Raw genomic sequence first — 19,522 nt, 5'->3', positions numbered from 1 at the left:
GGACTCCCCCACAGTGTGAGATAAAGCTACTTCACCAAAAGGTGGATTTTTTTCCTAACCTTTTTACTGATCTTTACAAGCGGTGCCAAGAATCATGGAGGGCACCGAATACCATCAGTGCTTCCTGTGTACAGCAAAGACCCCTTATAGACCCATTGAGAATTAAACAAGCTCTGACACCAGTATGACTGACAGGTCACAGGTCCGAGTCTTACCGTAGTGAGGTGTGACCCAAAGAGCTGCTATTGTTACTGTAAGAAAAGACCTCAGTTAATACTTGTAGATTAAAATGTAGACAAAAATATGTGTACAATTTAAATACACTGCTTACTGTAACAAATTTATTTTAGTTCACTGCATTTCATGCACGAAGGGAAACACCAAGGATCTCAGTTCGTAACTGTCCTTGGAAGTCTGGCTTTACACAATACACAAAATATGCCCAGTCATAAAATCACTGGTGTCATTATTCTAAATAAAATGAAATAGAATAAAATAAAAATGGTATAAACCCACCCCACCACTGATCGATTTAAATACATCGAAATGATTTTCAGTCTCGAGCTGTAATTCATGTTTTAAACCATTAATCTCACAATGGTCTCAAGCAGAAGGAAAATTCTTTTGCATGAATTTCTTTAGTCCCGATTTCCTAAGAGTTCCACACAGAGCTATGAGCTGTAATTAGCTGCTAACAGGATTTCTAGTTTGTGAAAAATCCTTTCAAAAACCCCAGCCAGAGAGCATTTAACAGCGATTTTCAAGTCACAGCACATTTTCCAATCAATTAGCAGCCGAACCCTAATATCGGAACATTCAATAGCATAGCAACCCTGACCACTTTCCTCACATAATTAACAAGAGTGCTCTGAGAGCACAATATCCCCCGCTAGCAACTAGGCCATAACTCTGGTAAAATACGACTGAACTGAACGAAATTACAATATGCGTATTACCGACATATAACAAAGAATCCTGCCAAGTTTCGTGAAATTCCTCCAAAAACTGAGAGGAGGAGGAGTTGATTTCAGAAGGTGAGTACCCTTCCCTGGACGGACAGACAGACGGACGGACAGACAGACAGACAGCGCCATGACATAATCCCTCTTCGGGTCTTCCGGCCAGTGGGGGATAAAAATTGTGAGGGAAGTTGATTTCAGAAAGCAAGCACACCTTGATGAAATTGCCAAAGTACAAGTTTGTTAATAATCAAGGGCATAACTTTGGTAAAATTTGCCCAAATTAAACGAAATTTCAATATGCGTATAACTGTCATAGAACAAAGCCTTCTACCAAGTTTGGTGAAATTCCTCCACAAATTGTGAGAGGAGATGATTTCAGAAGAACGTACACCCTCATGCAATGGTCAAAGTACAAGTTATTTAATCAAGGGCTGTAACTCTGGTAAAATGCGACTGAATTGAACAAAATAATCTGCGTACTACCGACGTACGTATAAAACAATACCTTTTGACAAGTTTCGTGAAATTCCTCCAAAATTATGAGAGTTGATTTCAGAAGGAAAAAACACACCTCATGAAATTGTCAAAATTATAATTTTGTTAACCAAGGGCTGTAACTCTGGTAAAATGTGACCGAATTGAACAAAATTACAATACGGCAGATTCTACCATAACAGAGGCCAGTTAAGTCCCATCTCTTTAAATTGCTGAATTGATTATTTTGATCATTCTATTAAGTTTTTCTAGTAGCATTTGGGGTCTTGGACATTCACAGTAAATTTTAGGACAGTAGTCCTGGTAACTAATTAATAAAAGCCTGACATGACAGACATGCTAAATGACAATAGAAACACATCGGTTTCTATCATCAAAATCTGACCGACAAACTAACGTCTACCATCATATTCTGACAGACACTCTAGATGACAATAGCAACAAAACTGTTTCTTACATTATTAATCTGACAAATTTAGTAATAATATTAAATACCTCATCACTAGAACCAAATAATAAAATAAAATATTGAAATAAAAAAGATAAAATTTATTTTCAAAATTGAAATATCAACAATAATTGTCAGAACAGTGACGATAGACACGACTGTGTCACTTTCGCGGGGAAATAACACATTGAAATGGCCTGTCGGCTGAAAGGGTCGCAAGTGGCTCTGATTTATCTCGACTTACGATAGTTTTCCTCCAGAAAAATTTAAATATGAATGCACAAATATATTCTCAATGTTTCTATCGTCAGGATAGCTGACTGAAAATCTTACCTTGATTTATTTGATGAAATCTAGCTGTCAGAACTCCAAGTCTTGCCCGGAAGTAAATGTCTGCTGTCACAAAAATCATGCGCAGTAGAATTTCCTCTTTGCGTCAGTCAACATGTGCGTGGTGAGGGCTTGAATTTTGCTATCGTCAGGTGCATTAGACTGACAGACTGACGACAGCATTTTTTAAAAATAACTGTGGGCTTCTCTCGTGAACAAAATAGTTTCTTCGCTGTTAATCTATTTCAACTCTATCTGTAGACACCCAAAAATTATAAAGCCTGCTTCCACACGATAACTACCAAAGATCCATAATGGCCGAGTCTATCGTCAGGTCATCTGACAGAAATTCACTGACGATAGCAACAGGGATAATGAAAGTGATTTTTAAAATGGGAGTTATGTCTGTCAGATATGTCAAAGAAATAGAACTTAATTCTTTAAAAATCTTTTATTGATATACTCAGTGTATTTTTAAATGACGTGCTGTTTTAGAAGACCAAATACCATATTTTCAATCTTGAAAATATTACCTCACTGAAAAAAGGACAAGAAAAATTTCTTATTTTGTGGGCAAGTGGTTAATGGATCCAGTTATGGTAGAATCTGCCATACGTGTATTAGTGACATATAACAAAGAATCCTGCCAAGCTTCGTGAAATTCCTCCAAAAATTGTGAGAGGAGTTGATTTCAGAAAGTGAGCACACTTCCCTGGATGGACGGACGGACGGACAGACAGATGGATATCACCACGACACAATCCCTCTTCGGGCCTCCCGGCCAGTGGGGGATAAAAATTGTGAGGGAAGTTGATTTCAGAAAGCAAGCACACCTTGATGAAATTGCCAAAGTACAGGTTTGTTAATATCAAGGGCATAACTCTGGTAAAATTTGCCCAAATTAAACGAAATTTCAATATGCGTATAACTATCATATAATAAAGCCTTCTACCAAGTTTGGTGAAATCCCTCCACAAATTGTGAGAGGAGTTGATTTCAGAAGAACATACACCCTCATGAAATGGTCAAAGTACAAGGTTATTTAATCAAGGGCTGTAACTCTGGTAAAATGTGACTGAATTGAACAAAATAATCTGCGTACTACCGACGTACGTATAAACAATACCTTTTGACAAGTTTCGTGAAATTCCTCCAAAATTATGAGAGTTGATTTCAGAAGGGGAAAAAAAACAAACAAAAAAAACCCACACACCTCATGAAATTGTCAAATTATAAATTTTGTTAACCAAGGGCTGCAACTCTGGTAAAATGTGACCGAATTGAACAAAATTACAATACGTGTATTAGTGACATATAACAAAGGATCCTGTCAAGCTTCGTGAAATTCCTCCAAAAATTGAGAGGAGTTGATTTCAGAAAGTGAGCACCCTTCCTGGGACGGACTTCGCCATGGCATAATCCCCCTTCGGGCCTTTCGGCCAGCTGGAGATAAAAACAAGAGTGCTTGGATAGCACAATATCCCCTGCTACAATATATTGCAAACGAAATTGCAATATATGTGTGCATTACTGTGTATTACAAGGCCTTTTGCCAAGTTTCGTGAAATTCCTCCAAAAATTGTTAAAGGAGTTGATTTCAGAAGGTGAGCACCCTTCCTGGGACAGATGGACGGACTTTGCCATGACATAATCCCCCTTCGGGCCTTTCGGCTAGCGGGGGATAAAAAGTGCAGTGTTTAGGAACATAGAATGAAAAGAACATAGTAGGAAATTTAATACACCCATGCATTTCACAGATGTTTTTATCAGAATACACTGAGCTGTACAGTTGAAAGATACGGACCTGGGGTTTGAGTTATCAAAGCACGTGTAGAACAAGTTCTAAACCTGTGTGCAAGAAGCACCAGTTGAAAATTGGCATTTATCATACGTGCGTACATGACGAACATTGCATTGACAAATCCCACACTCTCAATTGCTACGCTTGTGTACAACTCATTTGCATAAAGAGACGCCCCTAAAATCATCATACCGTATATGGTAAACGTTAAAAAGCCCAGTAGCCTGCTCATGGTACGGCTTGTTGCTGATGACATGAAGCATGTTAAAAAAAGAAAAGAAAAAAAAGTCTAAGACAAACTTTGTCAATGAAGGAGAGATAAGCTTGCACACAGCAAAGTCAACAAAACTGGTGCATTTCGTGATTTTATGAGCGGAAATAAACACAAAATAAAGCTCTTTTAGCTTTAATGGGTACATGCCTGCATTCTATTGCCCTGATTATATTTAAAAAACACATGACGGAGTGAAAAATCTCTCTATTGTTGCCTTTCTACTGACCTTGTTAAAAATATAAATGTATTGCATAGCGAGTGATATAAATGCATGCAAGACGAGGCACTATTTAGCTCATCGTTGGATGGAAAATACCAGACCTGTCTGCAATTTGTCTTTGAATTGCACCCATGGCTAAAAACTCTAGAATAGATAGTTTTCACTGACGTCACGGCATTCCGGGGAACGCCCCCCAGCCGCCATCTTGGTGGGCAAACAAAACAGACCATCGCCACTACTGGCTACGTTATCTCAGACGAATTTATGAAGTTATATAGTCAGTTTTCTAAAATAAAGATCAATGTTAGCAAAATCAAGCAAACAGAAGTATATAGATACACATCTCATGACAACGGTATGCAGCCAAACTGGCCTTGATTGGGGGAATTGACCCCTACGAAGTGGACAAAGATGCATTTTCAAGTGACTATGCAGGGCTGCCAAAGCCTGAAACTGCCAAAGCCTGCTCCAAAGCCTGAAACTGACTTCATCAAACTTTAAAGGCTGTCTGATATATACAACTTTATATATTCACAGCGCGCCTTTTGGCGGATGCCGCCTGAATCGCACAGATCCGATTTTTTTTTTAGGGGGGGCGTTGGAGTGTCTGATTATAATTTCAAAGTAAATTCTGTATTAAAATTACTAAATAAGCAAATCCGTTACAGTCCATGAAACAAAGTATAAGGATGAGAAAAAAGCCAGTTTAAATCGGGAAGCTGCGCACATATGCGCAGTCCTGCACACTGCTCGGGCTGTGCAAATGTGCGCAGCTTCCCGATTTAAACTGTTTTTTTTCTCATCCTTATACTTCCTGTTTCATGGACTGTAACGGATTTGCTTATTTAGTAATTTTAATACAGAATTTACTTTGAAATTATAAATCAGACACTCCAACGCCCCCCCTAAAAAAAAAAATTCGGATCTGCGCGATTCAGGCGGCATCCGCCAAAAGGCGCGCTGTTTGCATCCCAAACATAAATCAAATCATACAGAATAGACCTAAAATGTTTTTCAAAAATGACCCTTGCGTGAGTGAAGTGACAAGTTTCAAATAGAAACGTGACAAACGAGCGATATTAAGTGTACATTACAATGTAAACGTACACTCAGCGGTTCCAGTTAGGCATTCTCCAGAGATTGTTCACATGATGTTTTGGTTTCCAAAAACAAACTTAAACACAATTGATTGTTTATTTAAACAACTTACCACTTATAAAATGATCGGAGCAGACTTTGCTGTGTTTGGAAGGCTGATAATCCTTGTGGTTGATTCTCACAAGCCATAGATTTCTCCTTTGTATGCTGAGTTTGTTTGCTCGCCTTCGTGCTCCCGTACAGTGGGAATTCCATAAAAGCTCCGCTTGACTTCATCATCTGACCTATTACGACAGCCGTGAATACAACAAGTGTGCACCATTGCTAGCTTTAAATAGTAGTAATGTAACTATAAATGTAAATAATATATAAATGAATATAACTCGCGCGCTACAATGTGTGCTCAGTGACCCGTACGGTAAGCTTGGCCCCAAAGATGGCCGCCACCAGGGAATCCCCGACTCTGTGACGTCATGTGAAAACTATCTATAGAGATCAACTAAAATTGCACTGGGCAAACAGAAATGAAGAGGTTTCCATGCGCCTTCTAAACACATCCCCTACATAAAGCCTTCATGTATCAAGTCTCAGAGCAAGGCACTACCCCAATAAATCTTTAAAAATGTCTGGTATACAATTTTACTTTACATTTACATACACCAGCCTGGTGTCACCTTGTGAGCGCTAATGTCTGTAATTACTCTGCCGATTATGTGGATATGACAACGAGAGATGGAAGCTCCTCATAACCAATTTCCAAGATTATACTTCTCTACCAACAGCATTTCCTGCATAGCCATGATCAGGAGTGAAAAATATCAGCAAATCTTCAAGCATAAGACGAAACCGATAATGTTCGGTGTGTAAAAACGTGCATATGCACTGTTGACGCAAAACCTACGCGTACGCATGGTTGCTAAATGAGACCCCTGGAGTGACTCATCAGGTTTGACCTCACTATAGCTCCTTTCACATACAAAAGCAGTTATTGTACGAAGTAAACAGAACATGGAATGGACAACAAATTTTTCATTCTCACTCTTCCCAGTCTTCCATAATGGAAACATGATGGATAGTGTATTCCGACCTGACTGGATTTAACGGAATGCTATGGAGCACGAATTTTCATGAGACATGTAAAACATACAAGGTGAGACACGAGCTATTTAGCAGCATGGCACAAGGTGAGCTACATCACGTCTCGGAGTTCTCTTCCCGTTTCTGAACAGGGCTCTACATTAAGGACTGCCCGATTGCCCGGGACAAGTGAAACACGCATTCGGGCAAGTGTGATATGTCCTCCGACGTGCCTGACCGATCAAGTTGGAATGAGCATATATTACGAACTAGCACGACAAAAATTCAGCTTTTTGATATTTTTTTCAGTTCCTAAAAGTGTCCCTCACTACGTATCCACCATTATGCCTTTGCTGTTTTCTTAGTCTCAGTTTCATTTACTGCTTTGCAAGTTATTTTATATCCCCCCGCTGTTGTAGCATGGTACACGTACTGTTTATAGATCCCTTGTGCATGACGTCACGCATCATGTGATAATTACAGCTGGGGTCAGACAGACACCGTCTTTCATGCAAGCAAGGCTTAATCTGTCTTCAGTATGGTTAATTTTTGCGCTGCTTTTGCTTGTTCAAACAGAGAAATAGATAAAAGGCGTTACCGTCTCGCCGCTATCAAGAAAAATGTTAAATAGAAGCAAATGCTTCAAGAACAACGAGGAAATGAGTGGTTAAGGAATATGAAGAGAGGAGCTCAGCCTGAAAACCAGAGAAATTCATGAGTGTATTTAACATGTATTTTACAAAAACGAAGTCAGAAGTGAGGATGGAAGAGTTTGCTTAAGAATCTCTCTCTTTTTTTTTTTTTTTTTTCTGCTCGCATTCGAGTTAGCACCTTCATGAAAGTGTTTGATTTTCTTACAGGTGAAGCCGCTTCCTTATTCGACACAGAAAACCCAGATTGGTTTCAAACAACTCGGGCATAAAAAAAATTCAACAAAGAACGACATGTGCGATAAATCCTGAAAGAACAGAACAGATTAAGAGCAGAGAGAGCTGGAGCTTTGTTTCTGTTATCAGAGGAACACAGTCCTGTGCAAAATATTTATACATTTTTTTATTTTATTTTTTAAATATCATCCACCTCTAGGTTAAAAAAAAAAAAAAACCCGTGCTGCGTTATGACAGACCGGCTGCACTGATTCAGTTACAGGTTGCCAGGTCTGTATAAAAACACCCACAACCTACATACTAAATTTTAAACTCAAACATTATCTTGTCTGTCATGACGCAACACGGGTTTTTCTTTTCATTCTATAAACCTGCAGATAGATAATTAAAAAATCTCACACAGTACTGTTCAAAAGTCTTGGCACCCTGTTTTCTTCTCACAAACTGTTATAGATTTCTATATTATCGAGCAATGAACCTACAGTCAGAGAGTTCTACACAAACACACTGAACTTTACAACAGCTGCATGCATATGAAATGAATTGCTAATGTCTGTTACAAGTAAAAAGTAACCAATAACCAAACTTAAATCAACAGTCAAACTTCAACTCAACGTGTGATCTTCATTTTATGTTGCAATTCACAACTATTCTATGGTTTTCCTAAAAAACAAACTATATATATCAAAAAGGGGGCAAATGATAATACTGGGGAGTGGGTCAAGTGGAAATTTACCCCCACTTGCGTTTAAAAGTAAATGTCGAGCCCTGCTGAACACCGTTTTGGTCAAGCAAAGCTTATTTAGAACATTTTTGCTTATATCTGCTGATGTCGTCTTTGCTTGTTGTTTTGAGTTTGCCGCTGGCTGCTTTACATTGAGGTAGTATTAGCAGTTCCATCACATCATTTGTGTCACCGCCAGCAACATCACAACTGCTCACGATATGTAAATCCCACGGTTCCGATTCCCACTGGAGTCAAGCCAAAATATTTCCGCAAGTGTTACTAAAATCAACAAAGGACAGATTCATGTTTTGATTTTGCAGTTTTGCTCCCGTTCTCACATCATTATAACACAGTCGTGGAAAATATACAGTTTTCAATGCAAGTGTAAATCTGGTAAATGTCAATCGTTAGCACCTTGTTACAAGTCAGTGTTTGTTGATCCGGTTCTTGGAGTACCCCCAACTTGCATGGCATTTTCCCTTCTCTAATCCAGGTTCATGTTTGTTGATTGGCTGATGATTTGAATCAGAGAAAAAACATGCAAGGCAGAGGACCAGTTCTTCAAACACCACTTAACTAAAGCAAGCCAAGAAAGCAGAAAAGCATAGGTTTCAGGTGTCTCCTACAACCCCGATTCCAAAAAACTTGGGACAAAGTACAAATTGGAAATAAAAACGGAATGCAATGATGTGGAAGTTTCAATATTCCATATTTTATTCAGAATAGAACATAGATGACATATCAAATGTTTAAACTGAGAAAATGTATCATTTAAAGAGAAAAATTAGGTGATTTTAATTTCATGACAACAACACATCTCAAAAAAGTTGGGACAAGGCCATGTTTCCCACTGTGAGACATCCCCTTTTCTCTTTACAACAGTCTGTAAACGTCTGGGGACTGAGGAGACAAGTTGCTCAAGTTTAGGGATAGGAATGTTAACCCATTCTTGTCTAATGTAGGATTCTAGTGGCTCAACTGTCTTAGGTCTTTTTTGTCGTATCTTCCGTTTTATGATGCGCCAAATGTTTTCTATAGGTGAAAGATCTGGACTGCAGGCTGGCCAGTTCAGTACCCGGACCCTTCTTCCACGCAGCCATGATGCTGCAATTGATGCAGTATGTGGTTTGGCATTGTCATGTTGGAAAATGCAAGGTCTTCCCTGAAAGAGAGACGTCGTCTGGATGGGAGCATATGTTGCTCTAGAACCCGGATATACCTTTCAGCATTGATGGTGTCTTTCCAGATGTGTAAGCTGCCCATGCCACACGCACTAATGCAACCCCATACCATCAGAGATGCAGGCTTCTGAACTGAGCGCTGATAACAACTTGGGTCGTCCTTCTCCTCTTTAGTCCGAATGACACGGCATCCCTGATTTCCATAAAGAACTTCAAATTTTGATTCGTCTGACCACAGAACAGTTTTCCACTTTGCCACAGTCCATTTTAAATGAGCCTTGGCCCAGAGAAGACGTCTGCGCTTCTGGATCATGTTTAGATACAGCTTCTTCTTTGAACTATAGGGTTTTAGCTGGCAACGGCGGATGGGACAGTGAATTGTGTTCACAGATAATGTTCTTTGGAAATATTCCTGAGCTCATTTTGTGATTTCCAATACAGAAGTATGCCTGTATGTGATGCAGTGCCGTCTAAGGGCCCGAAGATCACGGGTACCCAGTATGGTTTTCCGGCCTTGACCCTTACGCACAGAGATTCTTCCAGATTCTCTGAATCTTTTGATGATATTATGCACTGTAGATGATATGTTCAAACTCTTTGCAATTTTACACTGTCGAACTCCTTTCTGATATTGCTCCACTATTTGTTGGTGCAGAATTAGGGGGATTGGTGATCCTCTTCCCATCTTTACTTCTGAGAGCCGCTGCTACTCCAAAATGCTCTTTTTATACCCAGTCATGTTAATGACCTATTGCCAATTGACCTAATGAGTTGCAATTTGGTCCTCCAGCTGTTCCTTTTTTGTACCTTTAACTTTTCCAGCCTCTTATTGCCCCTGTCCCAACTTTTTTGAGATGTGTTGCTGTCATGAAATTTCAAATGAGCCAATATTTGGCATGAAATTTCAAAATGTCTCACTTTTGACATTTGATATGTTGTCTATGTTCTATTGTGAATACAATATCAGTTTTTGAGATTTGTAAATTATTGCATTCCGTTTTTATTTACAATTTGTACTTTGTCCCAACTTTTTTGGAATCGGGGTTGTATATCACCAAAGCATGGGATGAACAAATCTTAATTGCTAACTCCAGACATAAGCCTCCATAGCAGAAACATCAACCTTAAAAGGTAGACTGCCTTTCAGATTTTTCAAGTGTAGGTCATAATTTTCCCAGACACCCAATTATTTTTGTTTAGTGGACTGAAAGCTACCAAATTCGAATCACAGACTTCGTGTTATTAGGTTTTATTTTTAATAGAAAAATTAATGAATTTAGAGACACATGGCTCTAAAATTCTCTGCTATTTTTTCCTGCTTCACCCAATTCAAGATACAACATCATGCATCACGTGGAAAATTTCCTTTCATTTGTAACTTAATTTCACTTATTTTTAACTCCTGTTTATTGCACGTTTTAACAATCAAAATGATTCCTAACAGTGCTCTGTCCCTACTGTTTACAGTGAAGATGGAGTGCTATTGACCTCAACTGGGGACATCATCTGGCGGTGGAAGGAATACTTCGAGGATCTCCTCAATCCCACCTTCATGTTGTCTGAGAAGGACGCAGAGTCTGAGGGTGCTTAGGAGGACTTGTCAATCACAGGGGCTGAGGTTGCCAAGGTGGTTAAAAAGCTCCTCGGTGGCCAGGCTCCGGGGGCGGATGAGATTCGTCTTGATTTCCTGAAGGCACTGGATGTTGTTGGGCTGTCTTGGCTGACACGCCTCTTCAACATTGCATGGAGGTCGGGGACAGTGCCTCTGGATTGGCAGACTGGGGTGGTGGTCCCCCTTTTCAAAAAGGGGGACCGGAAAGAGTGTTCCAACTACAGAGGGATCACACTTCTCAGCCTCCCTGGGAAAGCCTATGCTGGGGAGCTGGAGACAAGAGTCCAGTCGATAGTCGAACCTCGGATTCAGGAGGAACAATGCGGTTTTCTTCCTGGTCGTGGACCTGCTCTTTACCCTTGCAAGGGTACTGGAGGGTGCATGGGAGTTTGCCCAACCGGTCTACATGCGTTTTGTGGACCTGGAGAAGGCTTATAACCATGTCCTGCGTGGTGCCCTGTGGGGGGTACTTCGTGAGTATGGGGTTCAGGGCCCACTACTGTGGGCCATTCGGACCCTGTATGACCAGAGCAGGAGTTTGGTTCACATTGCCGGCAGTAAGTCAGACTCGTTCCCGGTGCATATGGGACTCCGCCAGGGCTGCCCTTTGTCACCGGGCCTGTTCATAACTTTTATGGACAGAATTTCTAGGCGCAGCGGGTGTCCAGTTTGGTGGCATCAGGATCACGTCTCTGCTTTTTGTGGATGATGTGGTCCTGTTGGCTTCATCAATCTGTGACTTACAGTGTGCGCTGGGATGGTTTGCAGCAGAGTGCGAAGCGGCTGGGATGAGGATCAGCACCTCCAAGTCTGTGGCCATGGCACTCAGCCGGAAACTGGTGGAGTGCCTACTTCAGGTCGGGGGGGGGGGGGGGGGGGGGGGGGGGGGTGTTTGCTACCTAAAGTGGAGGAGTTTAAGTATCTCGGGGTTTTGTTCACGAGTGAGGGTAAGGGGGAGCGGGAGTTGGACAGATGGATCAGGGCAGCGTCAGCAGTGATGCGGACGCTAAACCGGTCTGTTGTGGTAAAGAGAGAGCTGAGCCAAAAGGCAAAGCTCTCAATTTACTGGTCCATCTACGTCCCCATTCTCACCTATGGTCACGAGCTGTGGGTAGTGACTGAAAGAATGGGATCGCGGATATAAGCGGTAGAAATGAGTTTTCGTCGCAAGGTAGCTGGGCTCTCCCTTAGAGGCAGGGTGAGAAGCTTGGTCATTCAAGAGAGACTCAAGAGTAGAACCGGTGCTCCTCTACATCAAAAGGAGTCAGTTGAGGTGGTTCGGGCACCTTGTTAGGATGCCACCTGGACGCCTCCCAGAGGAAGTTCTCTGGGAATGCCTCACAGGGAGGAGACCCCAGGGAAGACCCAGGACATGCTGGAGAGATTACATCTCTCGGCTGGCCTGGGAATGCCTCGGTATTCCCCCGGAAGAGCTGGTGGAGGAGGCCGGGGAGAGGGAAGTCTGGGCTGCTTTGCTTAGGCTGCTACCCCCATGACCCAGAGCCAGAGAAGCAGTGAAAAATGGATGGATGGATGGATGGATGGATGGATGGATGGATAATGATTCCTAACATTTTGTGATGTAACATTTGCATGATGTATTTTTTGTAAAATCAAAACTTGTTAAAGGTATCTATTATTTTCAGTTGTAAATATTTCATATTAATCTTCACAGTTGGCTGAATCTCATTTGTTATCCTTGTTGTATATAGTAAAGATGTATTCTGTGTAATAGGACTTGATTGCAGCAATTTGTATTTTGCTTTTTGTCTTAAGCACACTAGAAATTATAATTCAAAGGTTTCTGCTTTTATTGCAGGAATTTGTAGAAGATTTTTGATAATTACAGTGATTTGTAAAGTTCTGGTTTATGAATAAGAACTAAATTTAAACTTTGTTACAACATTTTATTAAGTCAGTAAATAAAATGTGTTAAAATGCCTAATAAAATATAATTCACACTTAAAAGTCTTTCTTTCATTTCTTTTCAAGGCTCAGTTGCAGCTCCAGAAGTCACCAGAAGGCACCAAAAAAGATGAAATTTTCAAAATTCGCCCCCCATTGCGACCAAGTTACACTCCCTACTTTCAGAAAAAAAAACACTCCCAACCATCCCAATCCTGGCTAAGCCCCTGAAGGACCAAACTAATAAATAATCGGCAGTCAGCGAGCACCTCGGTGTGATCAGCTGTTCGTTTAGCGACAGAATGATGGAACTATCAGTGCACGGTCAAGGTAGATGGCAGTAATGCAACATCGTGGAGGCCAGCTGCTGTAAAACCCAAAAGAATATAAACCTGCGCATGCACACATGGACTTCCTCGGTCTGCTTGACTGCGCGAAGCACAGTCTGCTCGCATGCACATTATTTGCTTTAATCCCTTCAAATTAAATAACTTCCCAGCCACAGAATGGCCTGTTTTTTTTTTCCTGGGATATTACAGAAATAAACATTTATCACAATGACCAAATTTTAGAGGGAACTAAATTTCACAGATTTTATGAAAAGTTTTACAGCTTTAAGCTGTAATCTGTTTGATCAAACTGAGGACATTTTTTTCTTTATATGAGAGTCCAAATTAACCAAAAAGCACAGAAAACTATGAGTCCTCCTATTAAAGGAGAAGTCATTTTTAAACTTGCTTCATTTCTTAATTAACGTGTTATTCAATTACGTTTTCGGTTTTGGTAACCTTATATCGTGACTCGTATTGGCAGCTAATTGCAATTAAATATTATACTTATCGGCCTATTCTGTTTTTAGCCGTGTTGAATTTAGTTCGTTTGGTCCACGGTAGGCGTCGCTTATCCGCGTGATCTTCACGAGACTTGTGCGAAACTTCGAAAGTCAGCACCGCCATTTTGAAAACTGTTTTCCAAACGAAGTATTGCACAAAAAATGAGTTTAAATGACGATTACTGCTGACTTTTTTCAAACTTTCCTGATTACCATCAAAACAAACACAACTTCCGGCTTGATTACATCAGCATTCGAAAGAGGGCGCGTGCGTCTTTTGACAACGTTGGCAGATGTCGGTCACTGATTTCTGCTGTACGTTTTACTTCGGTCCTACGATGTCTCGCACAGGTCTCAACGAATCTCATTTACGCCCATTGCTTTGACATATGGACTGATATATTCCATAGCATATTTCAAAATAACTTGCTATAGCAGTGACAAAATAGCGATCAAAAATGCATTCAGATATTTAATAAAATGAGATAAATAGAATTTTGATTAAAAAAAATGAATTGCCTTCAGTTCTCCTTTAAAGTCGGCAACAATTCAAACCACCCAACTAGGTAATCCATACGGCTGGCACGATTCACCGATATATATTTTGGATCTTGCAAAATCACGCTCGCTTAAACAGGGATCTGTTGGAAGCGGATGTGAATATGCAAGATTTCATTTCCAAGCCAGCGCCATTTATCATTTCTGCTTTACGTTTTTAAAGGGGTACCAAATATAATATATACAGTTGCTGATGTGACAAAGTAACGTATTCTAAAGTATTCTATCAAATTTATATACTAGAAAACAACGAAATATCTTGGTAATTGTAAATATAATAGTCGGTACGCTAAACGGCACAAGAGTCGCCATTTTTAAAAGACCGTGACGTCAGCCCTACCCACTGCACTAGGAGAGAAGCGTGTAATCATGGCGTCGGGCGCATCAAGTGAAAGCGACAGCTCTGTCGAATCATACGAAGAGATCCCGCAAGACACACTGCAAGCAGGCTATGGCTTAGAAGGGTACCAGTTTGAACCTAGGAGAGGTACTCTCGACTCCGGTGATGACGAAAGAAGAGAAGAAAGCTCGAACTCGCTTGGTGTTTTTCAGCGGAAACGAGTGAAAAGACACGTCTGGAGGATCGTTATGCTTTCCATCGGTCCTGTTATTACACCCGAAAGCAACACGCTGTGGCGTTGTGTAGCCGATCACTTACAATTCATCCTACTTTCCGATTCACACGTGCTATTCCCAACCTCAATGAACCAACACAACTGGGCACATACATGCGTCATGAGTGTTACGCAGAGAAAATGAACGTGCATTCTGATTGGATAAAATTAATATCATGGCGGGCTGTTCAAACTGCGGAAACAGTTTGCTCGAGCTACTTTCAAAAACACTATAACTTTCCAACCTTAGAACAAAAAACTTTTGTAAGTCTTGAATAAGGTTCGTTAATGTGTGTTTTATTGTTATATTTACTCTATATGTTGCCCTCTGTTCCCCTTTAAGATAGTTTGGTGATAACTCGCCTGTGGTTAATTAATCAATCAGTAGTTATTTGACATATTTTTCACAAAATGTGAAAAGTGAAGGAGGATAAAAATGCACAGAGCAAATGCTCCAATGGGGTACACATCTCCAGTTTGGAGAGATTTAGGGTTTAATAAAGGAAATTAGCATTTTCGACCATACTTTTCTTGTTTTTGTCTTTTGAATTACATTTTACCAAAATGTCATAAATCTACACTGTATCGTGACCATTGTATCACGACCCTACCCCACAATGCCACCCTTAGTGATCCATGTACGAAGAACAGTGCCTAGGACTAGAACTGAGAAACACTGCGTTAAGCTACCATGATCATATACCGTATTGGCCCGAATATAAGACGACCCTGAATGTAAGACGACCCCCCCTTTTCCAAGTTCATCTTTGGCGAAAAAGTTTTTTGAAGACCAAATGTTCATTCATATAAAGTGTATTCATTTCAAAATTCTGTTTAAAATTAGAGGCTTTTGTTTTTCACATTTAAATAGAGGTCATTTCAGTCTCATTTCCGTGAACACTTTTCATAGAAGTAAAAAAAGAGGCTAAACTGCAGGCTACTAGACAAGCCAAATTAAAACATTTAAATTGCATTAATTCAACAAATTTGTCAGGTTTAGATTGAAAGTTCATAAACTTCAGAATGTCAATGCATTAACTTCCCATAGCCTACGGGTATATGGAATAAATTTGCAGAACAGTGCAAATGCTTTAAACAATGCATTAATACATTAAGGTTTACAATAATAAACAACTGAAACAATGGAAAGGGTAGTTTGCTAAATTACAGCTACTCAGCACAGAGATCCTCAGCCTCACTTTGCTCACTTTCACTTTCGTTTTTGGCCGCATTTTGTCTAGTCTGCGAATTTAAGACGACCCCCCTTTTTAAGAGCTATTTTTTACAACAAAAACACCGTCTTATATTCGAGCCAATACGGTACATAAGGTTTCTTTCTCCATAGCAGCAGACAACTCATTACCCAAATTACACGATGCTCCGAGACGTCTCACAAGTCAGTTCTCACCCAAAACCATATTACGGCAAAGTTGAAATGACCTTTATTTGTGTAAAACTCAGTCTGAAAAGCAAATGCCAAAATCACATACAATACCTAACCTCAGTCACCAGATACTTAAGTGTGCACACGCGTGCATGCGTGCGTGTGTGTCTGTCTCCCTCTCTCACCTGGCAAATTCTGCGAGCTGTTTGGGGTCAGAGAGGTCGATGCCCGGGATGCCACCAGGAGGAAGCTTTTTTCCAGTCATGTATTCAGAGTAATCTGGAGGAGAGTTCTCTCCAATAATCTGCTCCTCCACCACTGTTTCATGGTCAATGTCCTTTTTATCATCTGAAATGAAACCACATTTATATACTACAAATTATTACAACAAAAAACAAAATGTATATTACTAAACAAACAGTTTATGAAAATCTCGCGTAAACTTTGCAGCGTCAGTGTATGTAGTTCTGGATTGTTTTGGTAATACAGACAGGGCTTTGAACCGGTTCAAGGAACGAAAACGAAAACCGGGAACTTTTTCTATTTCACATGGAACAGAAACGAAACCAGAAACTTTATTATTTTTTATGTTCCGGAACAGAAACGCTTATTAAAAATAATGGTAACCGGTTAATACCGGTTTTTATTTCGTTCCTCAAAGTTTCCGTAGCCTACAAATAAAAAAGCCATTCTTCTCCTGCGCAAGTTTCTATGACCCGCTGGGGTTCACTTCCTGTGTGACGTTCGCTGACTGAATGGAGAGAGCGGGAAGGTGGACTACTATCACGTCTCCATTACTGAGTGTCTGAGCAAAGAAGAGCCTGAACGTTGCAACCTCCCTATTGGCTGTTTGTAAAAACGTATCAGTTGTTGCCCTTCCCACGGGAATCATCGCGGGCTCGAGAGACGAGACCTGACGAGTTAGTTCGTTGGTAGCAGAACAAAATGTCTGGACACAAATCGGGTTTTCAGAAAAGGAAAGAAAATAAACGGAGGGTTGAAAATACAAAAAAGGAGGCAGAAAATGCAAAACGAGTTAAGGTAGGACAAATGGTTACTTTTTAAGGCAGCCCGCTGTGGCTGCAGGCTTTCAGTTGCGTCATTGAATGGTTACTTTTCTGAGGCAGCCCGCCGTGGCTGCCTGCAGGCTTATTTATTATAGCCCATTTAGTTAAAATAGTTGATATAAAGTGTTTATAGTTATGTGATGGTTGTCCTGATTTTGACTGTTTTTTTTTTTTTTTTGGGGGGGGGGGGGGGGGGGGGTTGCGCGATGTTGCACCCGGGTCCAGATTAGGGCAGAACCGGCCCTGGCTACATTTCAGGTGTAGTTTGTTTTATGTATGTATGTACTTGCATAGATGTGTACTTGGTCTTCCAATATGGCGCCTAACTAAATCTCGCGGCGCGGTGACGTCATGCGGTAGCCCTCTATAGGGCCTGACTAGCCTTTGGTAACACACTAAACGAATTATCTTTCATTTGTGGCACTTTTTCTGTTTGTGTAGATGGGAAGACATACTGAGAATCCAAATCGCCAACATTTGAAATAATAATTGTTTTGAATTATTTCTTGTCTTATTTAATGAAGGTTGTAATAGAATTAGCCTACATTTGGCTTAAGCTGGATGAGACAGAGACATAATTTTATAGCCATTTGTTAAACCGCTGACAGGGAACGTAATTAACCGTTCCGGGAACGAAATTTTTTTGTTCTAACCGGTTCGGGAACGTCTATTTAATGGTGGAACCCAAAACCGGAAACGTTAAAATTCCGTTTCTGTTCGGAACGAACCAATAGGAAAAAAATTCTGGTTCAAAGCCCTGAATACAGATATAAGGACTATAATTGTCACAGTACCATCATTTTTACTTTGCTATGAATACAAATTAATATTGCAATGCCCAAAACATTTCTATGGTAACAGCGCTAAAACACCAGTCATAGCCTGACATTCAACAAACTGTTTAATAAATAAATAAAACCTCTAAAATGTTTTATGCTTTTTGTACATTTTTCCAGGACAGTAAGCCAATGACATTTGCATGTGCAATTTGACACGTGTCTAGACGCACCATCATGACGTTAACTTGTTTAAATAAAGACTCCAAATTCAGACGACTGAACTGTTTTCTACCTTGTGGTCCTGAAAATTCGTTGAACTTCGTAACATTGAACAAATACAGATGCTTATGCATCAGACTGCCCAATGCACACAGGAGTCTGACTGGTATTAGGAATTTGCCTATTAATCTTCATGAGTAAAGAAGCATAATCACAAACAAACCGTGCGTCCAGTATCCTTGACTTGCAAGCGACGTCAAAGCAGAATAGAAACCCGGATGTCGGCCATGTTGGTGGATATGGGTCTGTCTCAGAAACTGGGTACTGTGGGGGTCCCCCACTAAATATACTCGGTCAATAAACTATACTGTTTTGAATGGTGATGTTGGTTTTAATTTGAAATAAAATGATGAAAGAAATAATACAGATAAAACTAAATCTCTGATGTGAATACTCTATTCAGAATTTGGCAAAAATTCTGCAAATTTGTGGAAAAATGGCGGCTTGATCTGGGACATGATAAATGGTTGACTACATCGCATTCCCTTAAAAAGGTTGTAGTCCACTGAAAAGTCTACAGTTATCACTAATTGTATTTCAAGTTGTAAGTTTATCCACCTAAGGATTGGTGCGCTCACAGAATAATCATAACCGTAATAAAACATCATGCAAAATATTTGATCACCGTTGTAACTCCATTTTCCGCAGACCCAAAACCAATACGATCGTGTGTTTTGATCTAATCGGAAAGCCTCAGGGTCAAGGTCACGACCTCACCAAAAGTAGTAACTTAAAATCACTACGCCATATAAAAATTGAGTTATAAATCTGCAATTTTGTTTTTTAAAACAAAAGCTGAAAGTTGGGTATAGAATATGTTTCTTACAGAATATGCTACGATGGTAGCTGGTCTTGTATGAATTTCTGAGCTATAAAATGAGTTGTGGTCTATTTTTTACCGTAGCGTGTTATTTGTGTGCGGGGAAGGACACGCATTAACAATTTGCAGGTGTAGAATGGAATTTTCCACTCCAACAGTTAGAAGTTGATCG

At 40.2% G+C, this 19,522-nt stretch overlaps 1 protein-coding gene across 2 annotated transcripts in view; it reads right to left on the bottom strand.

The window, feature by feature from the left end:
- The window catches only part of yy1b (YY1 transcription factor b), a 57,003-nt gene that overhangs the window by 14,168 nt on the left and 23,313 nt on the right, over positions 1–19,522 (bottom strand). Inside the window, exons 2-3 of one of the 2 annotated variants that reach the window (XM_060917782.1) lie at positions 16,591–16,753; positions 216–251 (exon numbers count right to left, since the gene is read on the bottom strand). In XM_060917782.1, the coding sequence (XP_060773765.1) occupies positions 216–251; positions 16,591–16,753 (199 nt within the window). The remainder of the gene's footprint in view (positions 1–215; positions 252–16,590; positions 16,754–19,522) is intronic. The other variant, XM_060917783.1, reaches the window with a different exon arrangement.

The sequence above is a fragment of the Neoarius graeffei genome, chromosome 3 (assembly GCF_027579695.1).
Source record: "Neoarius graeffei isolate fNeoGra1 chromosome 3, fNeoGra1.pri, whole genome shotgun sequence".
Taxonomy (NCBI): Eukaryota; Metazoa; Chordata; class Actinopteri; order Siluriformes; family Ariidae; genus Neoarius; species Neoarius graeffei.
The sequence above is the reverse complement of the archived record's forward strand: the minus strand, read 5'-3'. Positions and strand labels throughout refer to the sequence as shown.